The 27,408-nt window shown below is 38.3% G+C and overlaps 2 protein-coding genes across 2 annotated transcripts in view; one reads left to right on the forward strand and one right to left on the reverse strand.

Annotated features, from left to right (window-relative positions):
• LOC139474610 (uncharacterized) overlaps positions 1–9,630 on the reverse strand; it is a 28,757-nt gene extending 19,127 nt beyond the window's left edge. The window contains exons 1-7 of the mRNA XM_071257688.1: positions 9,558–9,630; positions 7,342–7,581; positions 6,860–6,928; positions 5,481–5,555; positions 3,477–3,594; positions 1,409–1,524; positions 555–756 (exon numbers count right to left, since the gene is read on the reverse strand). Coding sequence (XP_071113789.1) covers positions 555–756; positions 1,409–1,524; positions 3,477–3,594; positions 5,481–5,555; positions 6,860–6,928; positions 7,342–7,574 — 813 coding nt within the window. The 5' untranslated portion in view covers positions 7,575–7,581; positions 9,558–9,630. The remainder of the gene's footprint in view (positions 1–554; positions 757–1,408; positions 1,525–3,476; positions 3,595–5,480; positions 5,556–6,859; positions 6,929–7,341; positions 7,582–9,557) is intronic.
• A 295-nt stretch (positions 9,631–9,925) lies between these two features.
• The window catches only part of LOC139474285 (zinc finger protein aebp2-like), a 69,566-nt gene continuing 52,083 nt past the window's right edge, over positions 9,926–27,408 (forward strand). The window contains exon 1 of the mRNA XM_071257235.1: positions 9,926–10,261. Within this exon, the coding sequence (XP_071113336.1) occupies positions 9,927–10,261 (335 nt within the window). The 5' untranslated portion in view covers position 9,926. The remainder of the gene's footprint in view (positions 10,262–27,408) is intronic.

Below are 27,408 nucleotides of genomic sequence, written 5' to 3' on the forward strand. Positions count from 1 at the left end.
CTTACCAAAGATCTCTGGCTGAAGATGCTACTGGTGGTTGATGAGGCTATACAGAGAATGACTTACCAAAGATCTCTGGCTGAAGATGCTATCGGTGGTTGATGAAGCTATACAGAGAATGACTTACCAAAGATCTCTGGCTGAAGATGCTACTGGTGGTTGATGAAGCTATACAGAGAATGACTTACCAAAGATCTCTGGCTGTAGATGCTATCGGTGGTTGATGAAGCTATACAGAGAATGACTTACCAAAGATCTCTGACTGAAGATGCTACTGGTGGTTGATGAAGCTATACAGCGAATGACTTACCAAAGATCTCTGGCTGAAGATGCTACTGGTGGTTAATGAAGCTATACAGAGAATGACTTACCAAAGATCTCTGACTGAAGATGCTATCGGTGGTTGATGAAGCTATACAGAGAATGACTTACCAAAGATCTCTGGCTGAAGATGCTATCGGTGGTTGATGAAGCTATACAGAGAATGACTTACCAAAGATCTCTGGCTGAAGATGCTATCGGTGGTTGATGAAGCTATACAGAGAATGACTTACCAAAGATCTCTGGCTGAAGATGCTATCGGTGGTTGATGAAGCTATACAGAGGATGACATGGAGCATGGATGGCAGGAAGCAAAAGGACAGTGTCATGACCAACACAATGGGCTGTTGGAGGACATTGAGATCCTCGTCCGCTGACGTCTTCAGTTTGAAAGAGGACACAGCTGGTGTCAGGAAGACTTGAAGTAGCACAAACCTAATGATAAAGAAATATTTATGTCCACATTGTTGTAAAACACATCCTGCAGTTTTGCAATGATTGCCCACTATAAAAAGAATATTCATATGAGCAAAAAACACCCTGATTGAAAGCTAAATAGGCCTGTTGACACCCAAGGATGTCATACATGATTTCGTTCCTCCTCAAATTTTGACAATACATTGCATGTGATAAAAGATTATCTTATATGGAGTGAGTGAGTGAGTTGGGTTTGACACCGCTTTTTACAGTATTCCAGGTATATCACGGTGTGTCAGCTTAATGTCGGAGGAAAGCCCGAAGTGATGCAGGTCTCAGACGTTTACCACTTCGGTGAAACCCACAGGTATGGCGCTGACAAACCTAGAAACATAATTGGGGCGAACCGGGATTCGAACATACAATCATAGGTTTCTGGCGTGTTCAAGGGACGCAACTCTGCACAGCGAATCGCGGCGCCTTAGACGACTGGGCCACCCGTGCACCCTTATCTTGTATGGATAGAGACACATTCTGCATGTTAAATCAAATCTTAACATGTTATACAAAGGATCAGACACAGAGTAAAAGCAAAGCATCACATTCTCCACAACCTGACTGCCAGGTAAAATGGGTGTCTTGGAGGTCGAAGTAATTCCCCCCAACTTACGAGATAGCCATGATGATGAGTGGTGCCATGGAGACAGGTGTGATGGTGGTGAGGATCCAGGTGACGAGGACGCTGCACACAGCCGGGTACGCCGAGAACAACAGCTGCTCAATCATCTACAACATGGAGGACATCACATACACTCTCACGACGAGAGACAACAAACTTGATGCATCATCAGGAGTGAGATGTCCCGAGCATTGACCCCTATTACGACCCTACTGCCACTTTTGCCTATAGTATTGTAGGTATCTTGCAATCTCATAGAAACCTTGTGAGAGGTACTACTTCAAGTGAGACCTGCCGAGAGGCATTTGAATTGTTGGACCTGCTTGAAGGCTTTACATTTGAATTGTAAGACCTGCTTGAAGGCTTTACATTTGAACTGTAGGACCTGCTTGAAGGCTTTACATTTAAACTGTAGGACCTGCTTGAAGGCTTTACATTTGAACTGTAGGACCTGCTTGAAGGCTTTACATTTGAATTGTAAGACCTGCTTGAAGGCTTTACATTTGAACTGTAGGACCTGCTTGAAGGCTTTACATTTGAATTGTAAGACCTGCATGGAGGCTTTACATTTGAGTTTTAAGACCTGCTTGGAGGCTTTACATTTGAATTGTAAGACCTGCTTGAAGGCTTTACATTTGAACTGTAGGACCTGCTTGAAGGCTTTACATTTGAATTGTAAGACCTGCATGGAGGTTTTTACATTTGAGTTTTAAGACCTGCTTGGAGGCTTTACAATTGAATTGTAAGACCTGCTTGGAGGCTTTACACTTGAATTGTAAGACCTGCTTTGAGGCTTTACATTTGAACTATAAGACCTCTTTGGAGGCTTTACATTTGAATTGTGAAACCTGTTACAAGGCATTACATTTGAATTGTAAGAATTGTAAGATTTTACAGGTGAAATGTATAAACAGCCTTTTCAATCTGAATCAAATGGTGATTTGGGGCAAGTTAAAAGTCACAATTTTTTCACCTATATATTCCATGACGTGAGTGGAACCTCAAACCTCACATCATGTTCAGTATTGTAACCCAATGTTTTCCCATGCAGACACCAGGGCAGGTGATAAAAGGATGTTCAGTCTTACATGTCATGACTTCAGTTGTCTACATTCTGCATATGGTCTTTCTCTCGTCCACTTTCAATGCTATAACCGAGTTCGTTTTTATACTGCAACTACTGTGTTTTTTCACCATAAGGAATCCTGATGTGTTTTAATTCTTTCTCGTACGAGCTTGTATTTATTGTATTGAGACAGTTCATAAGTTGGTTATAAAAATCCTCCGAGGTTTTGGTTGGAAATGTTCAACCTCAAGTGAGGAAAAAAATCTTTACCCTCAATCCAAATCTCATTAAAATAAGACCTTAGTTCTTGCTACAGCTAAACAAAGATCTGAGGACATCAAATTACGAATCACGTCAGAACCTTTCATCTGACCAATCGAAACGTTGCTTACCAGATTGGGGAAGTGACAGTTGGAATGTGTTTTCGAATCATTCAACCTCAAAAAGATTAATACAAGATAATCCAAACGGCTGTACAACTGATACCTTCCAAGTCATCTGCTCTTGCTTTAATGGGATGAACAATTGAAACCGAAGAAACATTGCATAGCCAGTGGGAAGTACACCACCACAATCTCAGTCATCTGTTAGACATCCCAGAAACTTGTGTTCAGTTTTCATACCTTGAAACAAGAACATCGTCAAAATAGTCTGGAAGGGACATTACCAATTCTAAACTAGTCCTGTAAAGCTTGGGAAAGCAGCTTTCTGATTAGCTAATGCCGACTTCTTGAAGTCATTAAATTGCCAGTCAAAGTTCACGAAAGGATGTTCTGACGTGACCTGTGATGGGACGTCCTCAGATAGAGATCTATGTGTAGCGGTAGAACTACGATCTGATTTTAATGAGATTGCCCTCAATCCAGGATTTACATCTCCATGTTTAAGTATGGGCTACACTGACTTACATTTCTTTAACTACACCCATTGTTTCCATAGTTTAAAATAAAGCTCAGCTCTCGTTTATAAGTATCAGAAGGGGTATTTCCCTACCTGAGCAAGCAGTGGTTCTTCAGTGCGGAAGGCAGGAAACAGAAGAATGATCCAGCCTCCTGTCAGTATGACGTAAGCGTTGATAGCACCAATCAGGAAGACATTCCACAGTGATAACCTGGAACAAAGTGAACAGGTTTGTCTACAAGCTCATGTGGAAAGATTGAAATATGATTTGCTTTTTCAGTGACAATAAATTTGTTGCAGGAAGATAGCGAATAAACAGTGTTTTACTGCACAGACACTGTTTTAGTCCGTAATATTGCAGTAATGTCAGTAAAGTGGGTTTAGATCTGGAGCACACGAACCAATGGTCGATGGAGTGAGCAACGACAGGTTTAAAATGTTGGGGGTATGTTACAGGCTGTAACACACCACACCAGCCAAACAGGAAGGGTATTTGCTATTCATGGGTAGCCACTAGGTGTGTCAATCACTGGATTGTCGGGTCCAGACTTGATTACTTACAGACCGCCGTCACATAGCTGGAGTATTGCTAAGTGAGGCGTTAAACTAGCAAAAAACAAAACACTAGGTGTGTCACAAGGGATGCACTGCAAATTTACACCTGATATATACATATGCCTACCCATGTATTGATCTTATGTATTGTACTGATCTATGCGTGGGCAGGAAGGACAATGAATCGGTATCATCGAGGGTGTTTATTCAGCAGCCTTGCACACGGTTAGAAGTGTTACAAAACGTATACAAACATGTTATAGCAACTGTTATACATAAAGGTGAGGTGAGGTGAAATTGGGTTTAACGTCATTCCAAGATTATAGCACTTATATAGCAACGTGCATGCGTGCCTGCGTGTGTGTGCGCTAGTCCGGACTGATGCCGATTGAGATTCCATGCCGCAGTTTAACACAAATACCCCACTCAGACACAGTATACTGACTCTAAGCTGACGCTCTATCACTAGACCATGGAGGCGGTCTCGTCATCTAAAATGATTACATAATTACATAATCAGAGTATCATGTCTACTTTAGATACTTATCCAGCATTACATATTGCATATTGCTCTAAGTAACAAAGTCCTAACTGGAAATAATTAAATTTTTGTTGTGTTCATTGAAATTCCTGCACTCTGATTAACTGAATTGGCCCAGTCAGGACGATCTGATTGATAATCAAGGTCTATATTGTGATAAATCGGGTCTTACATCGCGAAATGCATCAAATCACATGTGCACCTTGATTAAAAACATGAAAAGATTTGTAAAATATCTGCTGACATCGAGTTGGTGGTGCACTTGCTTTGCAAATCCTGCAATCGACCGAAATCTGCACGACGGTTAACGAACCGGATTTCGATGCGCGATTTTGATTGGACTATGCATAGACTCATTAGTCCAGCCAAAATGTAACTCCATAATACCAGCCTAGTTCGGCAAGGGTGGAAACGACTTTTATAGTCAGTTAACTCTCTTGCCTCGGGAAGATGCACTTGGACTAGCGTTACCTTACCCTCTATCACACAACTAAACGTTAAATCTGATTGCCTGAATTAACCTGTGATGCAAGTAAAACACACACTGGTTGATAGTAACATCCTCCCTTTGGTTGGGTCACATGGAGCCTTTAAAAAGATGCATCGAATCGTATACTGACCATACGAGTGGAAGAACAGACACAAATACCAGGATGTGACATGTCTGTTGAACACAGCTATACTCACCAGATCAGAAGAAGAACGGACACGAACACCAGGATTTTGTTTGGTTGGTTTGTTGTTTAACGCCGCACTCAGCAATATTCCAGCTATATGACAGTGGTCTGTAAATAATCGAGTCATGAGCATCGATCCACGCAATTGGGATTAATGACATACATCAACCAAGTCAGTGAGCCTGACAACCCAATCCCGTCAGTCGCCTTTTACGACAAGCATAGTCTTGCCTTTTACAGCAAGCGTGGGTTGCTGAAGACCTATTTTACCCCGGATCTTCACGGGTCAACACCAGGATGTCTGTTGAACATAGCTATACTCACCAGATCAGAGGAAGAACGGACACAAACACCAGAATGTGACAAGGAATGAAGAACAGAGTGAAGATGATGACAGACCTGGAACAAGCAACAACAGCGATGCTGACATAATTTCATCAACACCTGATGACATCACTGATTTTCAGTCATCCATCTCCGTAATTGTCACTGCCATTTTGCCTTTACGATACGATGGGATACGATGACATGCATCAACCAAGTCAGCAAGTCTGACCACCCGATCCCGTCTGTCACCTTTTACGATAAGCATGGGTTCATCAGGGCATTATTAACTACTACACATAACAATCACAAAATTACAGAAGGCAAAGTCGATTTTGAATGAAGCTCCTATGACAGCCGACTCAAGTCTAGGAGTGAGTGATTATGGTTTTACGCCGCTTTTAGCAATATTCCAGCAATATCACCACGGGGGACACCAGAAATGGGCTTCACATATTGTACCCATGTCAGGAATCGAACCCGGGTCATCAGTGTGACAAGCGAACGCTTTAATGTGCATTATGGAAACACCAAACGAAGAGCCTTTGATTTAATAATGATCCTGGGGGGTTCCATCATCATACGTCACTTTGACACGCACTGAAAGTGTTTAGCACGGCTATTTCGTAGAGGAACATGGAGTGGACACCATTTATATAAAATGAACCAAGTCCTACAAGGTTCAGTTCACCAGCAAACACTACTACTATGATGTTACACCGCTCATTGTGACGCAAAAGATTCAACGTCACACTCAGATAAAGATACATCACATTCAGACATTGCAAAAGGCAAAATCTCACTGCTGTCCCTAAAAGAAATACTGTATTCAAAATAATAAGCGCCCCGCTCTAATAAGCGCCCACAGTGATATTCGCTAATATGTTGGCTAGTGAACAATCCCAATTAGTTTGATCAATGTACACCAGACTTATTTATTCGTGTATAATACGCACTCGTGTGTTATATGCACTCTTAATTATGGGCAATTAAATTCTGGAAAGATATATAAACATTTCAGGCTGTCAGCATAAACCACGAAATTTACAATCTTTCAACACCTTGGGTACTTATTACGTTGAATACGGTTCACTCACTTAGTTAATATCTTCTGTATTTCCAGCAAAACATGTTTTGCTACACACGTTATGAATTTTGTCGTAACCGCAATTCTGCATTTAGTAGCCTTTTATTGGACACATGATTTCAAAATGTCAACTGACTATGACCGAGAAAAAAATAGATTCTTTAAACTACATGTATTAGCTCCCCAGGTGATGTGGCCTTTGAAATCAGCCATTTCTATCAGAGGTAGTTATTGTGATTTGAAACCTATGATTTTCCAACCAAAGCCCTTGTAGAATTCCTCTAAGCCTCACCTCCTCCTCTCTCCCATCCGATCCAGCAGAATCAGCAGCACAGTGCCCACAGTCATCATTGTCAGCATGCTGCAACACACAACACATGCTGTAGAACTATCCAACAGAGTCTTCTCCAGACACAGACTGAATCTAAGGGGCATTGTCCGAAAAAAAACTGCCTGCCCTTGGCTGGTAACTTTTATGTCCGGCTGCATGAAATTTTCAGGCACCTGCCCGATTATCTGGCAGATAATTTTAAGACTACTTATGTATTCAGGCTTATCATTACTCCTCGTAGATTCTCAAGTGATTGATTGCAATATTTTAACTGAATCAAGACATGATTTGTCTCTCTTTTTTGCGATATTTCAATATTTATAATGTCTGAATGCAGGCAGGTAACTTTGAAGATGGGGAGGCAACACTTATGAGTCACCTGCCCATTTGTCTTTAAAATTATTTTATACACTGCTAAGGGGAAGAGTGCAAATGGTCCTCACAATTCTCCAACAAATCCGATGACAATGAGGAAGCAGGGGAGGGCGGCAGCACAGATCCGCTTGTGATATCGGAAAGGTCCAGGATCCACCAGCTTCTCCTCTTCCTCGGAAGAACTGTCCATAACCTGCCTCCTGTCATCTTCATCTTCGCTTTCCGAAACATCAGATTCTGTCTCGGTTGATACCTGGTGATGTACTCTTCGATGATGGAGTTGCTCCAGATCCAAGTCCATTTTACTTCTGAAATGCAACACAATAACTTTGCCCCTCTTTTCAGAAAGTGTCCTACCTCATACAATTGTCAGGATACAGTTGTGTAGAATGACCCGTCAGAGTTCTGAGTCAACCGGATGAAGGCCACAAAGACTTCAATCAGAGTATATCTCGATAACTTTTTTAAACAGCATTTAGAAGTTAGAATGATGAACAAGGGAGATTGTTCTATGGAAATACAACTTCTTTGTTACAATGACTGCGGTGTTTCAGTGAAGATACCAACACCAAAAGTTTGCATTCATTATAATAGGTGAGGTGAAATGGGGTTTAACGTCGCGTCCAAGATTATTGCGTTTATATAGCGACGTGCATGCACGTGTATGTGTTTGTGTGTGGCTGCTTGTACTAGTCGGGACTGATGCCGATTTATAGTACTAGTTCACTGAGATACCATGCCGCAGTTTAACATGAATACCCCACTCAGACACAGTATACTGACTCCGAGCCGACCAGTCCTTGTTTTAGCCCCTTAATGCCGAGCGCCAGACAGGGTAACAACAAGTACCTTCTTTTAACGTCTTTCGGTATGACGCGGCCAGGGATCGAACCCCGGATCTTCCGCTCTCTGGGCCGACGCTCTACCACTAGACCACGGAGGCCGTCGCATGCATTATAATAAAGAAGGTGTATATACATAAAGCTATCTCCCTTGGATATCTCAATACTTTATTTGGGTAACAGAAACGTGTACGGTGTAGAAATCATGACATATTCACATCAAAATAAACTGCCATTTAACTTTTAATCAACACGATTACATGGAAAATGTTTGATTGGTTTGATAGGCATTTCTGAGAGTAGTTGACAGATGACAAAGTAAACAAAAGTTTATGGAAAACAGCTTGTTTACTATACTGTAATAGCGACATTACGGTTAAGATCCTTAAACAGTTGTCAACAAGACATACCGCAGTTACACAAATCCAGTCTTGCTTGACAACAGTGTAAGGATCTTTACCAAAATGTTGCTATTACAGTATAATAACGATGTTTTTGTCCATAAACTTTTCTCTGCTTTGTGAAAATATTTCACTATGACCTCATAGATGTGTGTAAAACAGTAATACAAATAAAAGAATTGTTGAGACAATGTCTGTATTAACAGTACTAAAATAAATACAAGCTGTATTGGACCTGGTTGGATTTGGTCTTCAGCAAAACATGCTTTGAAAGAGGCTACTCATGGGATCGGATGGTCAGGGTTACTGACTTGATGCAGTTGTGTACATCAATGCTCATGATGTCAATCACTGGATTGTCTGCCCCAGACTTGATTTTTAACTGTCGGCAGGAATATTTGTGAGTGTGGCATTAACTAACAACAAAGTAACAGTAGGTACAGAAATATACTCCAATAACGAAACTGTTCACGCTATAATATGTCTAATCTCAATCTGCAGTTTAAAAAATGAATACGGGGATGTTGCAATGGTGTTGATTAATATCACCAAGCACTTCCCACTGCACAGAATAGTGTGCTTGCATAGGCCTATTCTTATTGACACACACAAGTAATATACAGAAGTAACACAAATACACTTTCAGAAATGTGTCCATATTAGTCTCATCCAAAGTGTCGAGTAAGTTATTTACTTGAGGGGTCCAACTGTTACGGCAATACACAGTGCACTTTGTTGGTCAGCAAAAAAAACTTAATTGCTACCTATCACTTGTCATCATAATAGATCAATATTAACAGGCAGCAATGAATATGTCTAGATTCCAAAGCAAGGATAAAGGGGGAAATCAGGTAACAATTAATGTAAGAGCAAATTGCCTTGGTGTAATATGGCATTTCAAAAAAAATAAGGGGGTCATTCTATTGATGCTTTCCGTTCTGGTGCACGCTGTTGTTTAATATCGATTCGAATGTCAAATTTGTTTTAAAAGTCCAGAGACTATGGGCTTGGTTGTTACCTGATCCACGATCAAACACTTACATGGTAATGAATTGTAAATCTTTTACATCCTCGAGACAACGTTAGTGCATGCTGCCATCTTGGAAAACCCCTTTGTCACGTGATTTGTGGAATTCCCTATATATATCAGTGACGTCACAATGGTTCGCGGGCTCTGAAGTGAAGTGACAGGTGCCCGAAAATAATGTTGGAAGAGTTTTTGAAATACAGGTTTTCACTTGTCATTATGAAATATATTGATTTACAAACTTTGAATATCTCCGAATAAACTACTTTCTATAAAGTTTTTAAATATATCTAATTGAAATGTAAACACTGGGAAACCCCTTACCGGCGCGTGAGGAAATCCACGCATGTTATGATGACGTCAGAGGGATGGTGGTGTTCAAGATGGCGGCGGTGTGCATGGGAGATAATGGTTCATTAGATAGTGAGGATTTAGCCGAAAGGAATACCGATCCTGTGTTGTTCGATATGGTGAAGAAAAATGGCATCAATCATAATTGTTTATTTGGAGATAAAAATTGTGACCCATTGGAATCTACCGTGTCAAAGCATGAAAAAATGCCTAAAATTAATGGGTGCAGCGTGAAGCCACAAGGCTTGCCTGCGTTTCCTAAACCATCCATCCCAACTTTACGATCAAGGAAAGACAAAATACCTCCAGAAATCCAAAAGAGGAAGAGGAGAGCATCTAAGCAAGATATTAGTGAACCTAAAGAAGAGTAAGTATTTGTCATTTATTCAGTGTTTATTCGTGTCATGGGCTGGGATGGGCGAGGTTTAGACGGACTCTCACACAAGGCTGTGGCTAAACACTCGGCGTGTGTTGCATTAGCATATGTATAGGGGGGGCTCGGTCCCTCTCTCCCTTGAGATCCATGTTGGCAGGGGTCAGCTCAAGTTCTTTCATCTGCATCAAATTCAGCTACTGCATTACATCTCTCAGACACAAGTCCAACTGATATACATTTATAAAACCAACGTGATGTTTTATTTGACATTCTTCATGGAAGACATCTAAGGTTTTCCCTCCGTGCTGGAACATGATTGGATCACTTACCATTTGTCAGTAGCCTATCATCTGATTTTGCTGATTAGGCAATTGTCTTTGTCTCAACATACATGTAACAAACAATTAAGACAAATTGCACCTGTAGCTGTGATTGGTGCTATTTGCCTTGTGGACCATTAAGCAGCTAGCAGTACACAAGAGATTACATGGTACTACCCATCTCCGCACATGCATTGGCTTTTTTGGCAATCTACATGTTTGAGGCTGAATATATTTGAATTGTTTTCCAATCATAAGAATAAATACATTTAAATCAAATTTTTATTCTGTAAGCTCTTCTTTTATATTGTTTTAGCCCCTGCTGTGGTTGGTAGCAGTGTCTGATGTGATTCTGTACTCAAGAGTTTGTTTTGCATCAAAATGACTTTGTTCAGTGTTTTTTGTTGACTGTAGAATAATATCTTTCAATATATTGCACTGAGCTTCTTCATATTTGAAAACAAACTTTTCAAATATTATTTGTGTCAGCTCTGCCTGTTTTCATTGAGCAGGTATTTTCTTGATTTATTTAGCTAGATTAGGCTTCTCTTATCTCTGAGGACGAAATAACGGTAAAAATGAAATTACTAATAATCCTGTCAAACTATTTCATCTTGCATAATAGATAACACCAAAGATTCTTTCGTGAAAAGAATTTCCTTTTTAAGGAGCCTAAAATGACAGTCTGGCCACTTTTAACTCTTGTTTTATGACTTTTGAATACATATTTACACGTGGAACCTAGTCTTTGGAAGCAGTAATATCTGATATTTACAAAAGCAGCGCTAATATTCTGTACATAGTTAATGCAAATTTAAGCAGGTATGGAATTGCCAGGTGTACGTTAATACCATAATTACTGTTAAGCCATAAAATCCAAGATACTTTAAGGTTTTTAAGAGTTATTCATATTGCTCTGTTAAACCCATTTTTGGATAGACAATATATTTGGAGTTAGTTGTAATAGATCACATATTGATAGCTATTAGATTTGTGAAATGATACTTTATCACATTTCCATTTTTGTAACGTCAAGTGTGCTAAACTATACCATCAAGTTGAGAAGAGGGAATAAATCAACAATATGTCAGCCAGTGCTGCTGTAATGTTTCATATTCTAAGGTATCCAGAGTAGTAACCCTCTCTGATTTTGAAAGAAAATTGCTAATGTTGCTTTCAATGAAACAATTTGGTTTCTTCCACTACCAGTCTGAGGACAAATACCTTGTGGGAAATCACCTGGTGCAAACTGTCAGATTGGGCTAAAAGTGATTAGGGCATTAATCTTTTACTTCTCCAATTGATTTCTTATCGTGAATCTAATTGAATCCTTGTTGCAGTTAAGCTGTTATCCATTTTATTGGGCTTGAAAAATTCTGTTACAACCAATCTCTGTAACTGCTTTCTCAAACAAAATACATGCAGTTGAAGTTAAATATTAATGCTCTTTCTGTGTTAGTAATTTCACTCACATACTTTATGGTGTAGACATATGTGTCAATTTGATTTTGCCTATGTTAACTTTATCAGTTTTGTTAGGTTTTGGACGTCAGTGTTTTTGTTAAAATAATTGTTCAAATATAAGGGGGTCTTTTAGGAAATATCCTATGGTATTTGAATCTAGGATCCCCATTAATCTTTAATTTTTAACATTAGGATTATGATAAGAAACCCTTGATTTTGATCCTTGATGTTGAACGCTTAATATGGCTTTGTTTCCTTGATAGTATTTCCCTTTTCAGCAGATTGTAACAAATTAATTATTTAAAAGTAGATATTTCCTGAAAAAAAGCTTGTGTAAATTCTTTTAAAAAGGCTTATTTAAAACTGTGAATATAATTACATTTAAATTATATAATATGATTACCAGAATATTTTGAATAGGTGTGCACAGTACAACTTCACTTTCAGAGTTATTGTACAAAGATAAAGGTTTTTCATATGCAGTAATCTTTTGTTTTTGATTTTTTGCTATGTACTTTTACGTTATCCATTATCTCTGCTATTTATATGTTAAATCTGCTATTTTTAAAATTCTTGAATGGTAAACAAGACAAGGGAGATATATGGAACCCTTAATCAACATGAAAGAAAGGAAGAGTATGTTTTCAGGTGTATTGTTTCCCACAGTGATTACTTCCATCCTCAACATGACAACATCCTCACATTAAAGCAGGAGACACTTGTGTAGTGGATTCTCCAGAGCTTCACATTGATTTGCTTGGGTCATAGGAAAAACTGCATCAATCGGGCAGCAAACTATGTTTTCCATTTTACTAGGAAAAGAGCTGAAAGCAGCCGGATTGAGAGAAGAGATCATTAGTGTGATCTTTTTGCCGCAATGAACAATGTCTGGTATCATGAATATTTAATTTGCTTTATCATGTTTTTTTGTTGTGATATGACATCAAGTGTAAACTGATATTAGATGAATGATTATATATATTTAAACTGTTTTGATACAGTGGGACATTTTAAAATTTGGGCTTGAAATGAAATATTAAACATTCAGGAAAAACAGTAGTTTCAAAGAAAATAATGTAATATTTAGTTTATACCATGAATGCAATTATATTCAAGTAATACAAACTTCTGTGAATGTGTTTTAGTGTAACTACAATATTTTCAGGTCATAATCAACCTGTAAATAGTACCTTCTTTTACAAAACATTAATGGAAAACATGCACAAGTGTTTTACTGCAATCTTCTTTCTTCTCTTTCATCAGTTTTAAATGTGCAATAAAATGTTCTTGGAGAAGTTAAATATTTCAACCTTTGTAAATGTTGAAAAAAATGTAAATCAACAAGAAATAAATAAAAAGTGTGGTAGAACTGCCATGGGCCGATTGGAAAGTGTGTGATCGGGACAACAGATGTGGGATGACAGATGATGGTTGTGGGGAGGTCAGTCTATTCATGATGGGGGACACTACCTTGTGCTGGACGAGTCTCACAGCCAGCGGGAAGAAAGGATTCTCCTCTCTATTGAGCTGTGGAGATTCTGAGCAATCACACCCGGCCTCCATTAATCATCCTGTCTGCACAGACATTGAACAACAGTCCTGGCTGGAGCATCAGTTTTTTCACATTTATGACGGGATATGAAATCTGATTTTTGTCAATGTGTACACACAGTCAGTGACAATTAGGAAGATTTTCAACTCTCCCTGTGAAATATTATTTTGTTAATTATTGTTAGTTCAAATATTTTGACCATATCCAGGATAGACACAATTGGCCATATATAGCTAGTCGACAGTTGACAAGTGGTTTAAGTAAAATAACTAGATTTTGGGGTAAAACAACTAGATTTTCACTAGTTTCAAACTTGTGGTCATGTCTATCCCTGAATTATCAATTCAATGAATATGTTTGAGGTAAAGCCTTTTGTCTAATGTCTTAGAATGTTGAATTAAAAGACATCTTTTGAGTGTCTTTTTAAAATGTTCATAATAATAATAATAATATGTTCTACCTGTATTTCTTTATCTAGAGCTAATCATGAGACACCCACTAAAATGTACTATTTTTAGCAGACATTATGTTTATACTGACAAATCGTAACTAGTTCTCAGTTGGTCAGGTAACTATACAGCTGTTTGTATCTTACAAGTAATACCATCCATACAATACCCATTATATTGAATATTATATACCGTATTCGACGTTATAAGCGCCGAGTGCGCTCTCAAAATTAGAAATAGGGGGCTGTTATAAGAATATAATTTTGGTGAGAGAAAAAACAGAGTTGAAAGAGTGTAAATTTCATGGTTTATGCTGACAGCCTGAATTGATACAAAAGAAAAGTCTGTGTGTATTATACACGACAGATGTATTTTCCAGAATTTAATTGCCCATAATTAAGGTTGCATATAACACATGAGTGCGTATTATACACAAATAAATAAGTGTACATTGATCAATCGGAAGGGGCGCTAATTGGGATTGTTCACTAGCCAATATATTAGCAAATATCGCCGTGGACGCTCATTACGTCTAATACGGTAGCTACATTTGTACTTTCTACCTTAGTATTTGTAACACAATGGGGTAAGTTTGGAACACTGGAGCTTCCTTGTAGTTTTTGTAAAAATTTGCATACTCTGTAAACCCTGCTGGATATTCCAGTCACCAAGTCTGGTTACGTGAACGTTGTGTTGGATCCAGTCCATCATTTAGCGCCACTAATTTGATAACAGCACATTTATACCGATTATCATTGTTAACCAGATTATCACAACCCTGTGATAGAAATCAGACTCTTGGCTCTAAAGTGTTTAAGGAACTTGCTACTCATCTTAAAAATAAGCATATAAAAATATTGTGTGAACATGCATCCATGTCGGTTTCAAAACAGTCTGCATCATTACAGACTCTGCTACTCTACCAACTGTCGTCTCGCAGACAGTATTCATATATTATGATTAAATGTAGATTGTCTATTCATCCGATCACACGTTTGTTACTTGCAGATATCACTCTCAGGTATTTGCAGACAGAATCTAACTGTGTAAAGATATATTAGATATATTATATACCATCCAAGGATAGGGTTTTACGCAACTCACAGACTCCGAAAAAGAATATACTGCATCCAAAGGGACACATATAATAATATTCATTGTACCTATAGCGTTACCATGGTTACAAGAGCAGTTATGGGTGTCTGTCATTTCATCCATCAATCATGACCACTGTTGGCATGATCGTTGATTCTTTCCAGGCTCTAATTGTCCAAACATACAGTAAATGACGCCATTTCATTACTTTACAGGAAACTCATATTGCATGCAAGTTTAAAATAATTATTGGGGGTCCCCAGCACCTGCACTTTTGTAAGTCAAAGAAAACCCTGCAAGCATATCTCTAATCCGACAGTAGCGAGTCAGAATGAGGAACTTGTTATCAAACTTTAAACTAACGGATTTATCTAACTGGTTATCGTTCATTCTCTGTCAGTCCGGTGATACGTGAACATGTTTATTTAGACAGTGTGCTGGCAGACATTAGGAGTCCGAGATGCCATCTTTGCTGAAGGTACAATCCTCTAACCCGTGTATCTGATCCAGAAATACTACACACTTATAATGCAAACTACTCACCTTTTACTTCCTGTTCAATTCGCAAGCCAGGTAGTGTTTCAAATGTTATTTCAGAATTGTTTACACAATGAATCAAAACTTAGAAACATGGTTCAATCTTATCTGGTGATGCAAGGAAACACTTGAGAAAGGAACGGAGAAGAGGTCAGATTCACACACATCTCCATATTTCAATATGGCATATTCTTTTCTTACCATGTCTATTAAATAGTTCTTATGACATTCAATATTCATTCTGTTATAACCGTCTTAATAATTTAACAAACATGTAAAAAAAATCTTTTAAAGATATTTTGTCTGTGTACAGACAAATTCCTTTGAAGTTGGAAAAAAAATAATTTTGATTTGTGGTAATGGGGTGAATGTTAATGGCAGCACATTTTGTTGAATGTCCTGTATGAATACAATGGTGGGACTCCAGGTTGGCAAAGTGTTACACAGTGGGGGTTGAATAATACTGAATATTGCTTAAGCTGCATCAGCTAGTCATGTGTATTTTCACAGTGCAAGAAATATATTTGTGTGCAGAAACTATGGCAACAGTTGTGGCCTGTGTATACATATCAATTTGGATAATGTATTGTAAACTGCAGTGTTAGCAGATGATGAATAAGAAAGTGAATTTTTCTTTTCTGTTTTGGAATCATCAACTGGCACCATTTAGGCACCTCCTGCTTAACAGAATCTCCAGATGCTTAGGAGGGATTTTCCTAGACCTCTAAAGAAATTCCATGTTAGGCATCCTGTTTTACTTTTGTTAACATAACTTTCATTAATTTACAGGATAATACTTGGCAAAAGCAATTTAAGTTTCATGCTTGAAAATATGATTGTACACTTTTCCCCACATCAGCATGTGACTTTGAAATCATTTCTTTTCTTTTTTATTATTACAGAAAATAGCCATTAGTTAATGCAGTCATTTTTTGCGTGATGTTGATTGTGAATTTTCGGGTTTAATATATTTTTGTCTTCTGGTTAAGTTTACAATGTATTTTGTTATACTTTAAAAAATGGCAATGACAATCTTTTAAGGAAGAGAATATATGGATGTCAACTTCTTTATTTTGAGGAACACAGTGTATTGCAGTATATGCTTACTCCTTCATCAGATAAAGGAATTGACATCCATAGATTCTCTTCCTTATGTTTATCACTTCTAAATGCCTTTCAAAGACCTGACAATCTTTTGTTCTTTAGACCAACATATCCATAAATCAAATACATATATTTTACTTACATATGATGCGCACAAGAAGCAAATCTATTTTAAGAGGTTCACCCAGAATTAAATGTGCCATTTTGCCAATATTTCTAACTTTCTGTGCAAATTTTATAATATATATTCAAACAAATCAATTCCAATCTTTAACCATCTAACAATATTTTTTTGCCATCGTATTTGCCATGTTTATAACATCTGTCATGTCTGTTGAGGTTTCTGTTTTGGGGAAATATAATGTTAAATGTTGATACTCTGTGATTGATCTTGATTGTCACATAATAACACTATCTATCATTACTGACAACTGAATATAGTGATATTTCTTGTGTCGGAAAGAATTCCACAATTAAGAGATAATCATAGAGTTGTTGTTTTTCCACACCTACTGTTTGAATGTTAATACATGCAGCATGTGATGAATAGTGCTGCTCATTACTGTTGTCCACACACAAAATGTATAAAATGTGCCGGCCACACAATGAGGGGGGTTGTTTGGTGTAGAGCAATGCTTGAATTTCTCCATTCTTAAAGAAAAAAACATGTTTCTTTTTTTAATCTTCATTTTAACAAAGACAGCATGTTTACTGTGGAGGAAAACTACGGAACTACTTGTCCCAACTGGTAGCTATAACTGGAGAGAAAAAGGTCTCATTTGGAAAGTGTTAGCTTGTATTTCTAGTAAAAATGCTTTGGGATTGACACTGGAAAAACTGTCTTGAAATGTTTGAAATTCAAGAACTGACTATTACAGTGTTGTTTCCTTGATGAAAAAAATATTGATTTTTATAATTTATTTTCCATATTTTGTTCCAGTCTCTAATCAGCTGATTTCTTGTAGTTGTAACCTAGTAATAGCTCTGATGGTGTAATTATATTGGTGCTTTTAACATAATCAGTGTTTTTTGTTACCAGTTTGTGGCCTTCGTCATATGGCATTAATTTTTAAATGGCTACCAGTACCGGTTTTTTTTAATGTCATCAAGTCTTTCAATGTTTCATGTATGTTAAGTGTTTTATATTCATTATTCATTGTTTGTGACACATGTTTTAGCTGTACACAAAGCAACTACGACATCTATTATATACAATACTGTACTATAGCAGGACCCATAGTTCCACAGTGATTCAAGTTTCAGGACTTTGTCGGAGATGAGTAGTCTTCACAATACCTAGATATAATATTTACAGAAATCTCAGATTTTTGTTGAGTTTTATGGAAAGTTCATCTGAAAATTTACACACTTAATGAAAACAGCTTCCTGAAAATAATATTTGGCCCCAGGTCTGCGGCCAGTTTCAGTAAGAAGTCCCAAATAAAAATGAATTATTTCCCAGTTCATGCTTATGAAGCTGTGATCACTTGGCTTGGAGGTTTGCTGATAACAGAATCATTACAGAGGGAGAGGCTAATATATTAAAATACATCTGAAATTAAGAAAATAAGAACTTTAAAAAATCACAATTTGGAGCAATATTACAAATAGTTCCTAGTTTGCCTGCCAAAGGTACTTAGTTTCGAATACTAGGTCGATTCTATTCTAGGTTGCTATTGTAAGTGAAATTTGATCACATAATGTCTTACATTGTTCTGTAAAGGTAAGGGAAAAAATCACCTGAACTTGATAAACAGTGTTCAGAATTAAGGATTTAGATTTAGAGGGGAACCATGGCTTTTTTTAAAAACTAAAGCAAAAATCCTCTTACCCTCAAGACTCTCTTCATTCTAACACAGTACTGTCATTCTTTGAAGCAGCCAGGGTGGTTTGGGGAAGGTTGTCTTGAAAATATGTTCTGTCACTATCTTTAAAGTGTTGAAAGAACCAGCGTAGGCCATTCAGTTTTGAATCTTGAAGTGTTGCTTTAAGATCGAATGCAAAGGTATGTCGTACTTTAAGGCATAACTATTTTTTATGTGTATTTGATGAAAGCCATGGTCATGAAAGCCAGCCAGAAAAAAAGATTGCCGTGTGCTGTTTATCTAGGACCCAATCAACACAGATAACCATATCAGGCCATTCCTCAAATGGCTTAAATTTCTTATTCCTCTGTTGCCATAGTTTCCAGTGCAATTAGAATCAGGAAATTGTAATTTTGCGTGAATTTGAGAAAGTGAAGAGTAAGTGAGTATGTCCAGGAAATGATAAAACAGCTAGATGACTCTTGTGATCTGCAGTCTTTGAGAAATTAGGGAACTGAGCAAGACCCGACTTCATTTTGTCTGACTGTCAGTTGAAGAAGTGGCTTAGATAATACTGTGTAAGGCAGACAGAAAGATCAACTCTTCCAATGTCAATTATCTATGTCTGTGAAAGCTTGGCTTAAGACAAGTATTTCAGCTATCTGGTAGCCTTTATTACCAGTAGTTTGTTTAGAATTGCAGTCACATGGCTTATTGGTTAAGGTCAGTGTATAATTTATTTTCAAGATGATATGATCGTTACACTAGCTGAGATTCTAGCTTTGGACAAGAGGCGATGTGTGAACTCTCCATCTGTTAGCATGGTTAGTAGGATTAGTTCAGTGGAGTTCAAACAACATGGCTTTCAATATGGTTTCACACTTCAGTTTCCAAACATTTATATCAGTGTATCTGTTGGTGTTGATTTGCCTGACTGCCTGATTTTCCTCCTTTTTAGGGCCATTTTTTTCTTGAAATTTACTAAAATGAAATTTCAAAATTATAATTTTTCATTTTCTTAAAATTTCAACTTAATATGTGTCTTGAAAATTCAGCTAAGTATCTTGAAAATTCAGCTAAATATCTTGAAATTTCAATATAACATCTTGATGTTTCAACTTAGTATCTTGAAATTTCAAGAAAAAACCAAATGGCCCTAAAAGTCTTCCGTGTGACTGTGATGGTGGAAGACGAGCCCTGACACACCAGTACTATGGTACAGCCAGCTTGTGGGAGGGAGATGTGCCCGTCAGTATCTGGGTTATGTTACCCCAACTGTGCCCATGTGGAGCCCCACTCTACACCTCACTCAGCCAGGACTCTTCTGGGGAATACTAGCGGGGGAGTTCAAATTTAATGTCGCATCAGCATTATTTCATAGTGACGTAGATACTAGAGGAACATTAAGTCCCAGAAATAAAATTATCATTTTCTTTTTTTATATTTATCTACAAAATACAAAATAAAATCCAAATGGAGCCCAGATGATACATACCGTATTCGACGTAATAAGCGCCCCGCTCTAATAAGCGCCCACGGCGATATTTGCTAATATATTGGCAAGTGAACAATCTCAATTAGCACCCCTTCCGATTGAGCAATGTACGCAAGACTTATTCATTCGTGTATAATACGCACTCGTGTGTTATATGCACCCTTAATAATTGGCAATTAAATTCTGGAAAAAATATATCTGTCGTATATAAACATTTCAGGCCGCCAGCATAAACCACGAAATTTATCTTTCAACCCTGTTTTTTCCACCAAAATAATATTCTAATAAGAGCCCTTTATTTCTAATTTTGAGAGCGCCCTGGGCGCTTATTACGTCGAATACGGTAATTCCTAGAGGTGAGGTAATCTAGACTTGCCAAATGGAGCCTAGATGATACATAATTCCTAGAGGTGAGGTAATCTAGACTTGCCAAATGGGGCCCAGATGATACATAATTCCTAGAGCTGAGGTAATCTAGACTTGCCAAATGGAGCCCAGATGATACATAATTCCTAGAGCTGAGGTAATCTAGACTTGCCAAATGGAGCCCAGATGATACATAATTCCTAGAGCTGAGGTAATCTAGACTTGCCAAATGGAGACCAGATGATACATAATTCCTAGAGCTGAGGTAATCTAGACTTGCCAAATGGAGACCAGATGATACATAATTGCTAGAGGTGAGGTAATCTAGACTGGCCAATCCATTCTGGACTTGAGGAGTTGGATTCATTTTTTTATTTATTTTCATGGGCCTGAGAAATAGACTAGATAAAAACCACATGGAATATATGCAGGTTTGTGTGAGTAGTGAAGGTATAATTTCCTTAGTGTGTTTAACATAATTTTATGAAGTATGGTTATGATTTGATATTAACTATAAGCCTGTGGCTCGTAATATTTTAAGAAGTGTTAGTAGTGAAATGACAATTGGTAAAGTAGCTTTTGTAGCAAAGCATTTTTTATCTGTTGAGTGGCAAGGGTTTCTAAGATCATTTTCTTCAGTTTAACATGATATTATTTAGGAATCACCACACTCATCAAAGACATGTATTTATGAGACCTTGACACCACCAAGATGAGAAACCTCCCTTAACAACCCTTATAAACTGTAATGTAAGGACTTATTCGAGTCCATAGGGGCTAGTAGAAGGGTTTGACTACACATGTTTAACAAAGCTTCCTGATAATTTCTATCACTGTGGATGCAAGTGATTACATGTATTTTGCCATCAGTGGAAAACTGATAAAAGTTGTTTGTTCAATTACATAGCCAAGGCAGAACCTGTTCTACAGGATATTTGTTTTTAGATTGCTAAACATGCAGGGTAAATAAGATATTTTGCATGGTTGTAAAGGAAGGTCAATCAAATGAGGTGGATATGACTTATTACGGACCCATGAAGATCCGGGATAGAATAGGTCTTCAGCAACCCATGCCTGTCGTAAAAAGCAACTATGCTCGTCGTAAGAGGCGACTAACAGGATCAGGTGGTCAGGCTCGCTGACTTGGTTGATGTATGTCATCGTATTCCACCTCGGTGGATCGATGCTCATGATATCAACAACTGAATTGTCTGGTCCAAAGTCGATTATTTACAGACCACCGTCATACAGCTGGAATATTACTGAGTGAGGCGTTAAACAACAAACAGACAAAAACAGACAGACTTATTACAAGGTCAGAAACATGATCCTGATCAGCCTCTTTCATGTTTAATACCAAAGGTGAGAATGACACAGATAAAACGAATACACTTGGGACTTTATTGACGTGTTAGGGTATTACACGATCACAAATGTGCGTCCAGTACTACAAATGTAGAGAATGGGCACAGAAAAACATACACTGCATAACGAGAGACGTGCAATAATATTCCTACAGCGCATCATAAGCAGTCATTGGTGTCTGTCATTTCATCCATCAATCATGACCACTGTCCACATGATCGTTGATTCATTCCAGGCTCTAAAGTAATAAACTAAACGTACAGTACACTATGCACTTTTATCACTTCACAGGACCCTCACATTGCCTACAAGGACCCTTAATATTAAGTCTATGGACCCTACTTTGGGAAGTCAAGGTTTAACCCTGCGTGTTCCACAGAGCTTCACATCTGCAGCATCAAACAGAACATTAGTTAGTAATAGTGAGATGACTCGCTCCCTGGTGTGATGTGAATATAAATTGTAGGTGAGAGTACAGAGATAGAAATAATTTAAACTCCTCACATTAGTTCTGAAAAACATGTAATGGCTTCTACATGTGGGGTATAAATCTCTTGGGGTATATGGTTAGAGGGTGGGGACAAAAACTGTGACATAATGTATAGATCATTTGCTGGTTGTGGCTAGATGGGTAGTGGAAAGTTGGGTGCTACATCGCCTTGATTAATCTTCCGGGCCTGCTCTCTTTTTTTGCTGGCGGAAAACCAACATGACTGACACAGGGGAGGGCCTTGAAAAGAAGGACAGTTATTTTATGGTCAGATATTATTGATATTGGTGGTATTTTCATGTGCTGTTCTGTCATGCAAGAAGTGGAAGGCTGCATTAGAAATCTGGTATTTTGGGAAATGTAGTTATTTACAAATGATTTATGTGACAATCTGAGAAGAACAATTTTGGTTTTTTTGGGGTTTTTTTAAATCCTGATGAAACATATTTGAATAGAGTTTTAATATTTTATGCTGTCAGATGGAAGAATTATGTTACAAATGATCAATATTTTTAAAGAGTTCAGGCCTGTGATAATTTAAAAAAAACCCACAATTTAGTTGTTAATTTGATTATTCAATGTTAGCTTTTCAAAAAAACTGCGCTGGTGAACATTAACAAGCGTTTAGCTGATTTTCTTTTTGTGGAAAATATTAAGAAGGGTTTGCTTTCTCTCTTCTTCTTTTTTAAATAATTATATTTCTCAAACAGCTATAATGTCAGAGTAAACTTCAATTCACCTCTTTACAATAACAAACTAGGTGTGGTTTGTTACTTGATAGTACAGTAATTATTGTAATATATCATGCAATAAACATGATAAAAGCATGGTAGATTGATGAGGCATTCAAAGTACTTTTTCATTTCAGCTTTATAATTTACTGTGAATAATTGGGTTTCAGCATGTATGTCAGGGGACTGTAAGTGACAGAGAGACTAGAATTTCATGAATTTTGAATAGTTACAGCTTGAGTATACTGACACTTTGTACATGATGTATGTTCTACTTTGAGGTGTTTGCATGTTGACCTGTTGATGGGGTATACATAGCTGGTATGGTTGGTAGTCTCGAATTAAGAATTTTCAGATTTATCTCACTGTAAAAATGATGTTAGACAGTTATTTCTTTCCTCCTGATATCTTATGATTTTTTTTTCATATTTATATCTATTTTAACAAATACTCTTTGAATTACAAATTACTATGTTTTTTAACTATCAGTCTGGGTTCGAATACCGGATGGGAGTACAAAAAGTACTAGAAGCTGTACTTTACTAAGAAAATGTTATCCCCAATATAACATTTGTTACATTTGACAACATTCTAAATCTCATTGTGTATATCATTTAGACTTGATGATATTGTCATTCAGGAAGCAATTCCGTTTTCTGAGATTGAACTTGACAGCTGGTACAGAACTGCCTCTCATTCCAAAGTCCTTTAGATTATTTTACAAGCCACAGACTAGTGGGCTAGCATTAATTTCTAATGCTGTTCAGTGTGTGTAAAGATGGGCCAAATAAGTTGATTGTGTTACTTTATGTTTAGACAAGTTTTCCTGTAAACGGCCTGCTATTCAGTGATGGGGACATTGAAGAGAAAGTATTTGTCAATCTGATGGAGTGACGGGACATATCAACACAGTTCAAGCCGTTTGATGTGTCATGCCAAACAAGTGGGGGAGGGTCACATGACCTGGTCAGGTGACCAGGCAGAATGTACAGAAAGGGCCAGGGTGGCCCCTTGTAGCCATGACAAAGCCCTCGTACTGCCAATGGCAGCATGAACAAAGATTACAGCCACAGGATGGGGTTGTGTTTGCTAATCCTGTGTTTTCACTTGGGCTAAAATTGGTGAAAAAGGTGCGACCTTTTGAATTTGTATAGGCCATAAATGGACCCAAGAGGTGTAACCCTACCCTCCCAACCCAAGAATTGACAGCAGATGGCATAGAAGACACATATAGCGCATATCTGCTTTTGTGGTTATTTTAAAGATTTATGAAGTCAATTTTCCTGTTGAATTTCAAAACACACACCACACAGTTGTCGGAATGAACAGATGAAAAAAAAGAAATATTGATGATTGTTTTTGCATGTTGACACATTCTAAGCTGCTAGGAAGGCCATGCGTTAATAGTTATTTGAAGAGATTAGTTTGTAAGCAAATAGGTTTTGTGCTTGGAACTGAAGGTGGTATTATCATTATGATATTTTCACTTGATTTTCAAAAAATAATTTCAAGTTATATGAATGAATAAATAGTTAAGAGTAAACATTTTGAAGAAAAGAAGATGATAAATCAGAAGTTGAAATTAAGTTACCATGGTTACGTTAGAGACAAACATAAACAGCATTTGGTAATGACAAAGAATTGCAATACGATATCTATCCCAGTACACTAACCAAAGAGAAAGTACATACTTATTGTTTATTGTTAGCCAAAACAAAGGTGAACCAGAGATATTTTTCCCAGGGAATACTGTTAGAATATCAGGTTGGTTCAATGGAAAAGGATCCTTAATCAGATAGAATATTGAATTTGTCAATATTAAACCCACAATGTCATTCCATACCAGTTTGTCGACAATTAAAAAGAACAGATACTATAACAAAAGTCTGATAAATGATGTGTGTATGTCATGATGGAGAACAAGGTACTGGATGTATTTATTGCACGATGACGTGATGCACTGGTGAATTGTTTCATCTCTACTGGGCATCTGTTCAATTGGAAGATGAATCGCGACATGGTCGCATGTCTATATCGAGTCCACAGAGATAATAGTCCTCTGCGTAAGATCTAGGCTGATGACCGCTGCTGACACAGATGAAACAGACATGTTTGTCTCCCGCTGCCAGTGTGTGGAGTTTAGTATTGATTCTACAACCTTACAGCTACCTACTAAACAAGCCTCACAGTGGTGCGAGCTCACAGTTATGTGGCTGCACCTACCTAGCCTATGGTATAGGACCACCTCAGACAATTGCATTACTTTTGCCATGTACCTAAATTACACATGGAAGTCAGGGGTCCTTGTCACAGTCCTTGTTAAAGACCGCTCTGCGTCTACCCAGAGAGCACAACGTTGGTGGTTCGATTTCTGGCCCTGTCATACCTGAAGATGTTAAAAGATGGTACAGGCGGTCGGGTAGCCTAGTGGTTTAAGCGTTCGCTCGTCACGCCGAAGACCCGTGTACGATTCCCAACATGGGTACAATGTATGAAGCCCATTTCTAGTGTCCTCCGTGTGATATTGCTGGAATATTGCTAAAAGCGGCGTAAAACCAAACTCACTCACTCAATGAAAGATGGTACTTGTTATGCTGGGTAGTGAGTCAGAAAATTTAACGTCACATCAGCATTATTTCAGCCATATTGTGCCTGTTACACTGGGCATTATGGATGTAAAAGAAGGTCTGGTCGGCTCAGTCAGTATGATGTATCTAAGTAGGGTATCCTCCGCAGCCTGGTTTCTCACTGGGCTAGCACTATTAAACCAGTTTTCCCAAAAAGGTGAGCAAATCCTCTCCCACTGGTGGCACCCATCACAAATACATGCAAAGGCAAGACAACACCTGAAAAAAACCATGGTAACCATGTGGTTCAATGGTTCAAAATAGGGTCACGGAAGCATCAAGATAACACTGTTTCAGATTATTCATTTTCCAGGACATTGACCGATCATCATCCAGAAAGTCTCAAATATTTTTCATATTTGGTAATTATATTGAAGAATATTCTATCAAAAGATGATATGAAAAAATGTCCTAATGACATTTGTGTCCATCAAAATCACTGCAGTTCGTTAGTGTATTGTAACCAATGTGTGAAGTGACTGAAAGTTGTGGCCAGCGCTCCAGGCCCCTCCCCTCATTGTCTTGCTGCTGAGAGAGCCAGCCAATAATCAGCCTGCCAGAGCAAGAACCACTATCCATAGACTTGCACAAGTCTCTTAGGCAATAATTATTAGTTTAAATCATAATTTTTTGATTATGTAAATAATAAGAATAAATTGTCTCTACAAGAGATGGTACTGTCCACATATCTAGACTTGCCTATTTGGAAGGTAAAATCAGTACACATCCATGGACTTTTCTTTCAGTACAGCCTTGGAGCAAGGCTACACCATCCAGTACAATGTCTTTCTGGCTTTTATAGTTTTAAGCTCAGCTAATTATAGTCAATACATCAACACCAAAGTCAACTCAAAAGGATGCCAAGAGACTGTTGATGTTGGTTGAAGTGGCACAGACTGAGAGGCTAGCAGTTGTATATCTACTTAAATTCCAAGGGAAAAGTCAGTCTGTAGTCATCTCTACTGTGGTGACACACGCTAACACAACTGTGGTAATAGGTTTTCCCTTTCCTCCCCTTACCTTTCACTCTCCCCCTACCTTTCACTCTCCCCTACCTTTCACTCTCCCCCTACCTTTCACTCTCCCCCTACCTTTCACTCTCCCCTACCTTTCACTCTCCCCTACCTTTCACTCTCCCTCTACCTTTCACTCTCCCCCTACCTTTCACTCTCCCCCTACCTTTCTCTCTCCCCCTACCTTTCACTCTCCCCCTACCTTTCACTCTCCCCCTACCTTTCACTCTCCCCCTACCTTTCACTCTCCTCTACCTTTCACTCTCCCTCTACCTTTCACTCTCCCCCTACCTTTCACTCTCCCCCTACCTTTCACTCTCCCCCTACCTTTCACTCTCCCCCTACCTTTCACTCTCCCCCTACCTTTCACTCTCCCCTACCTTTCACTCTCCCTCTACCTTTCACTCTCCCTCTACCTTTCACTCTCCCCTACCTTTCACTCTCCCCCTACCTTTCACTCTCCCCCTACCTTTCACTCTCCCCCTACCTTTCACTTTCACCCTACCTTTCACTCTCCCTCTACCTTTCACTCTCCCCCTACCTTTCACTCTCCCCCTTCCTTTCACTTTCCCCCTACCTTTCTCTCTCCCCCTACCTTTCACTTTCCCCCTTCCTTTCACTTTCCCCCTACCTTTCACTCTCCCCCTACCTTTCACTCTCCCCTACCATTCTCTCTCCCCCTACATTTCACTCTCCCCCTACCTTTCACTCTCCCCCTACCTTTC

Source organism: Haliotis cracherodii, unplaced genomic scaffold, assembly GCF_022045235.1.
Source record: "Haliotis cracherodii isolate W230 unplaced genomic scaffold, xgHalCrac1.p SCAF_3, whole genome shotgun sequence".
Lineage (NCBI taxonomy): Eukaryota > Metazoa > Mollusca > Gastropoda > Lepetellida > Haliotidae > Haliotis > Haliotis cracherodii.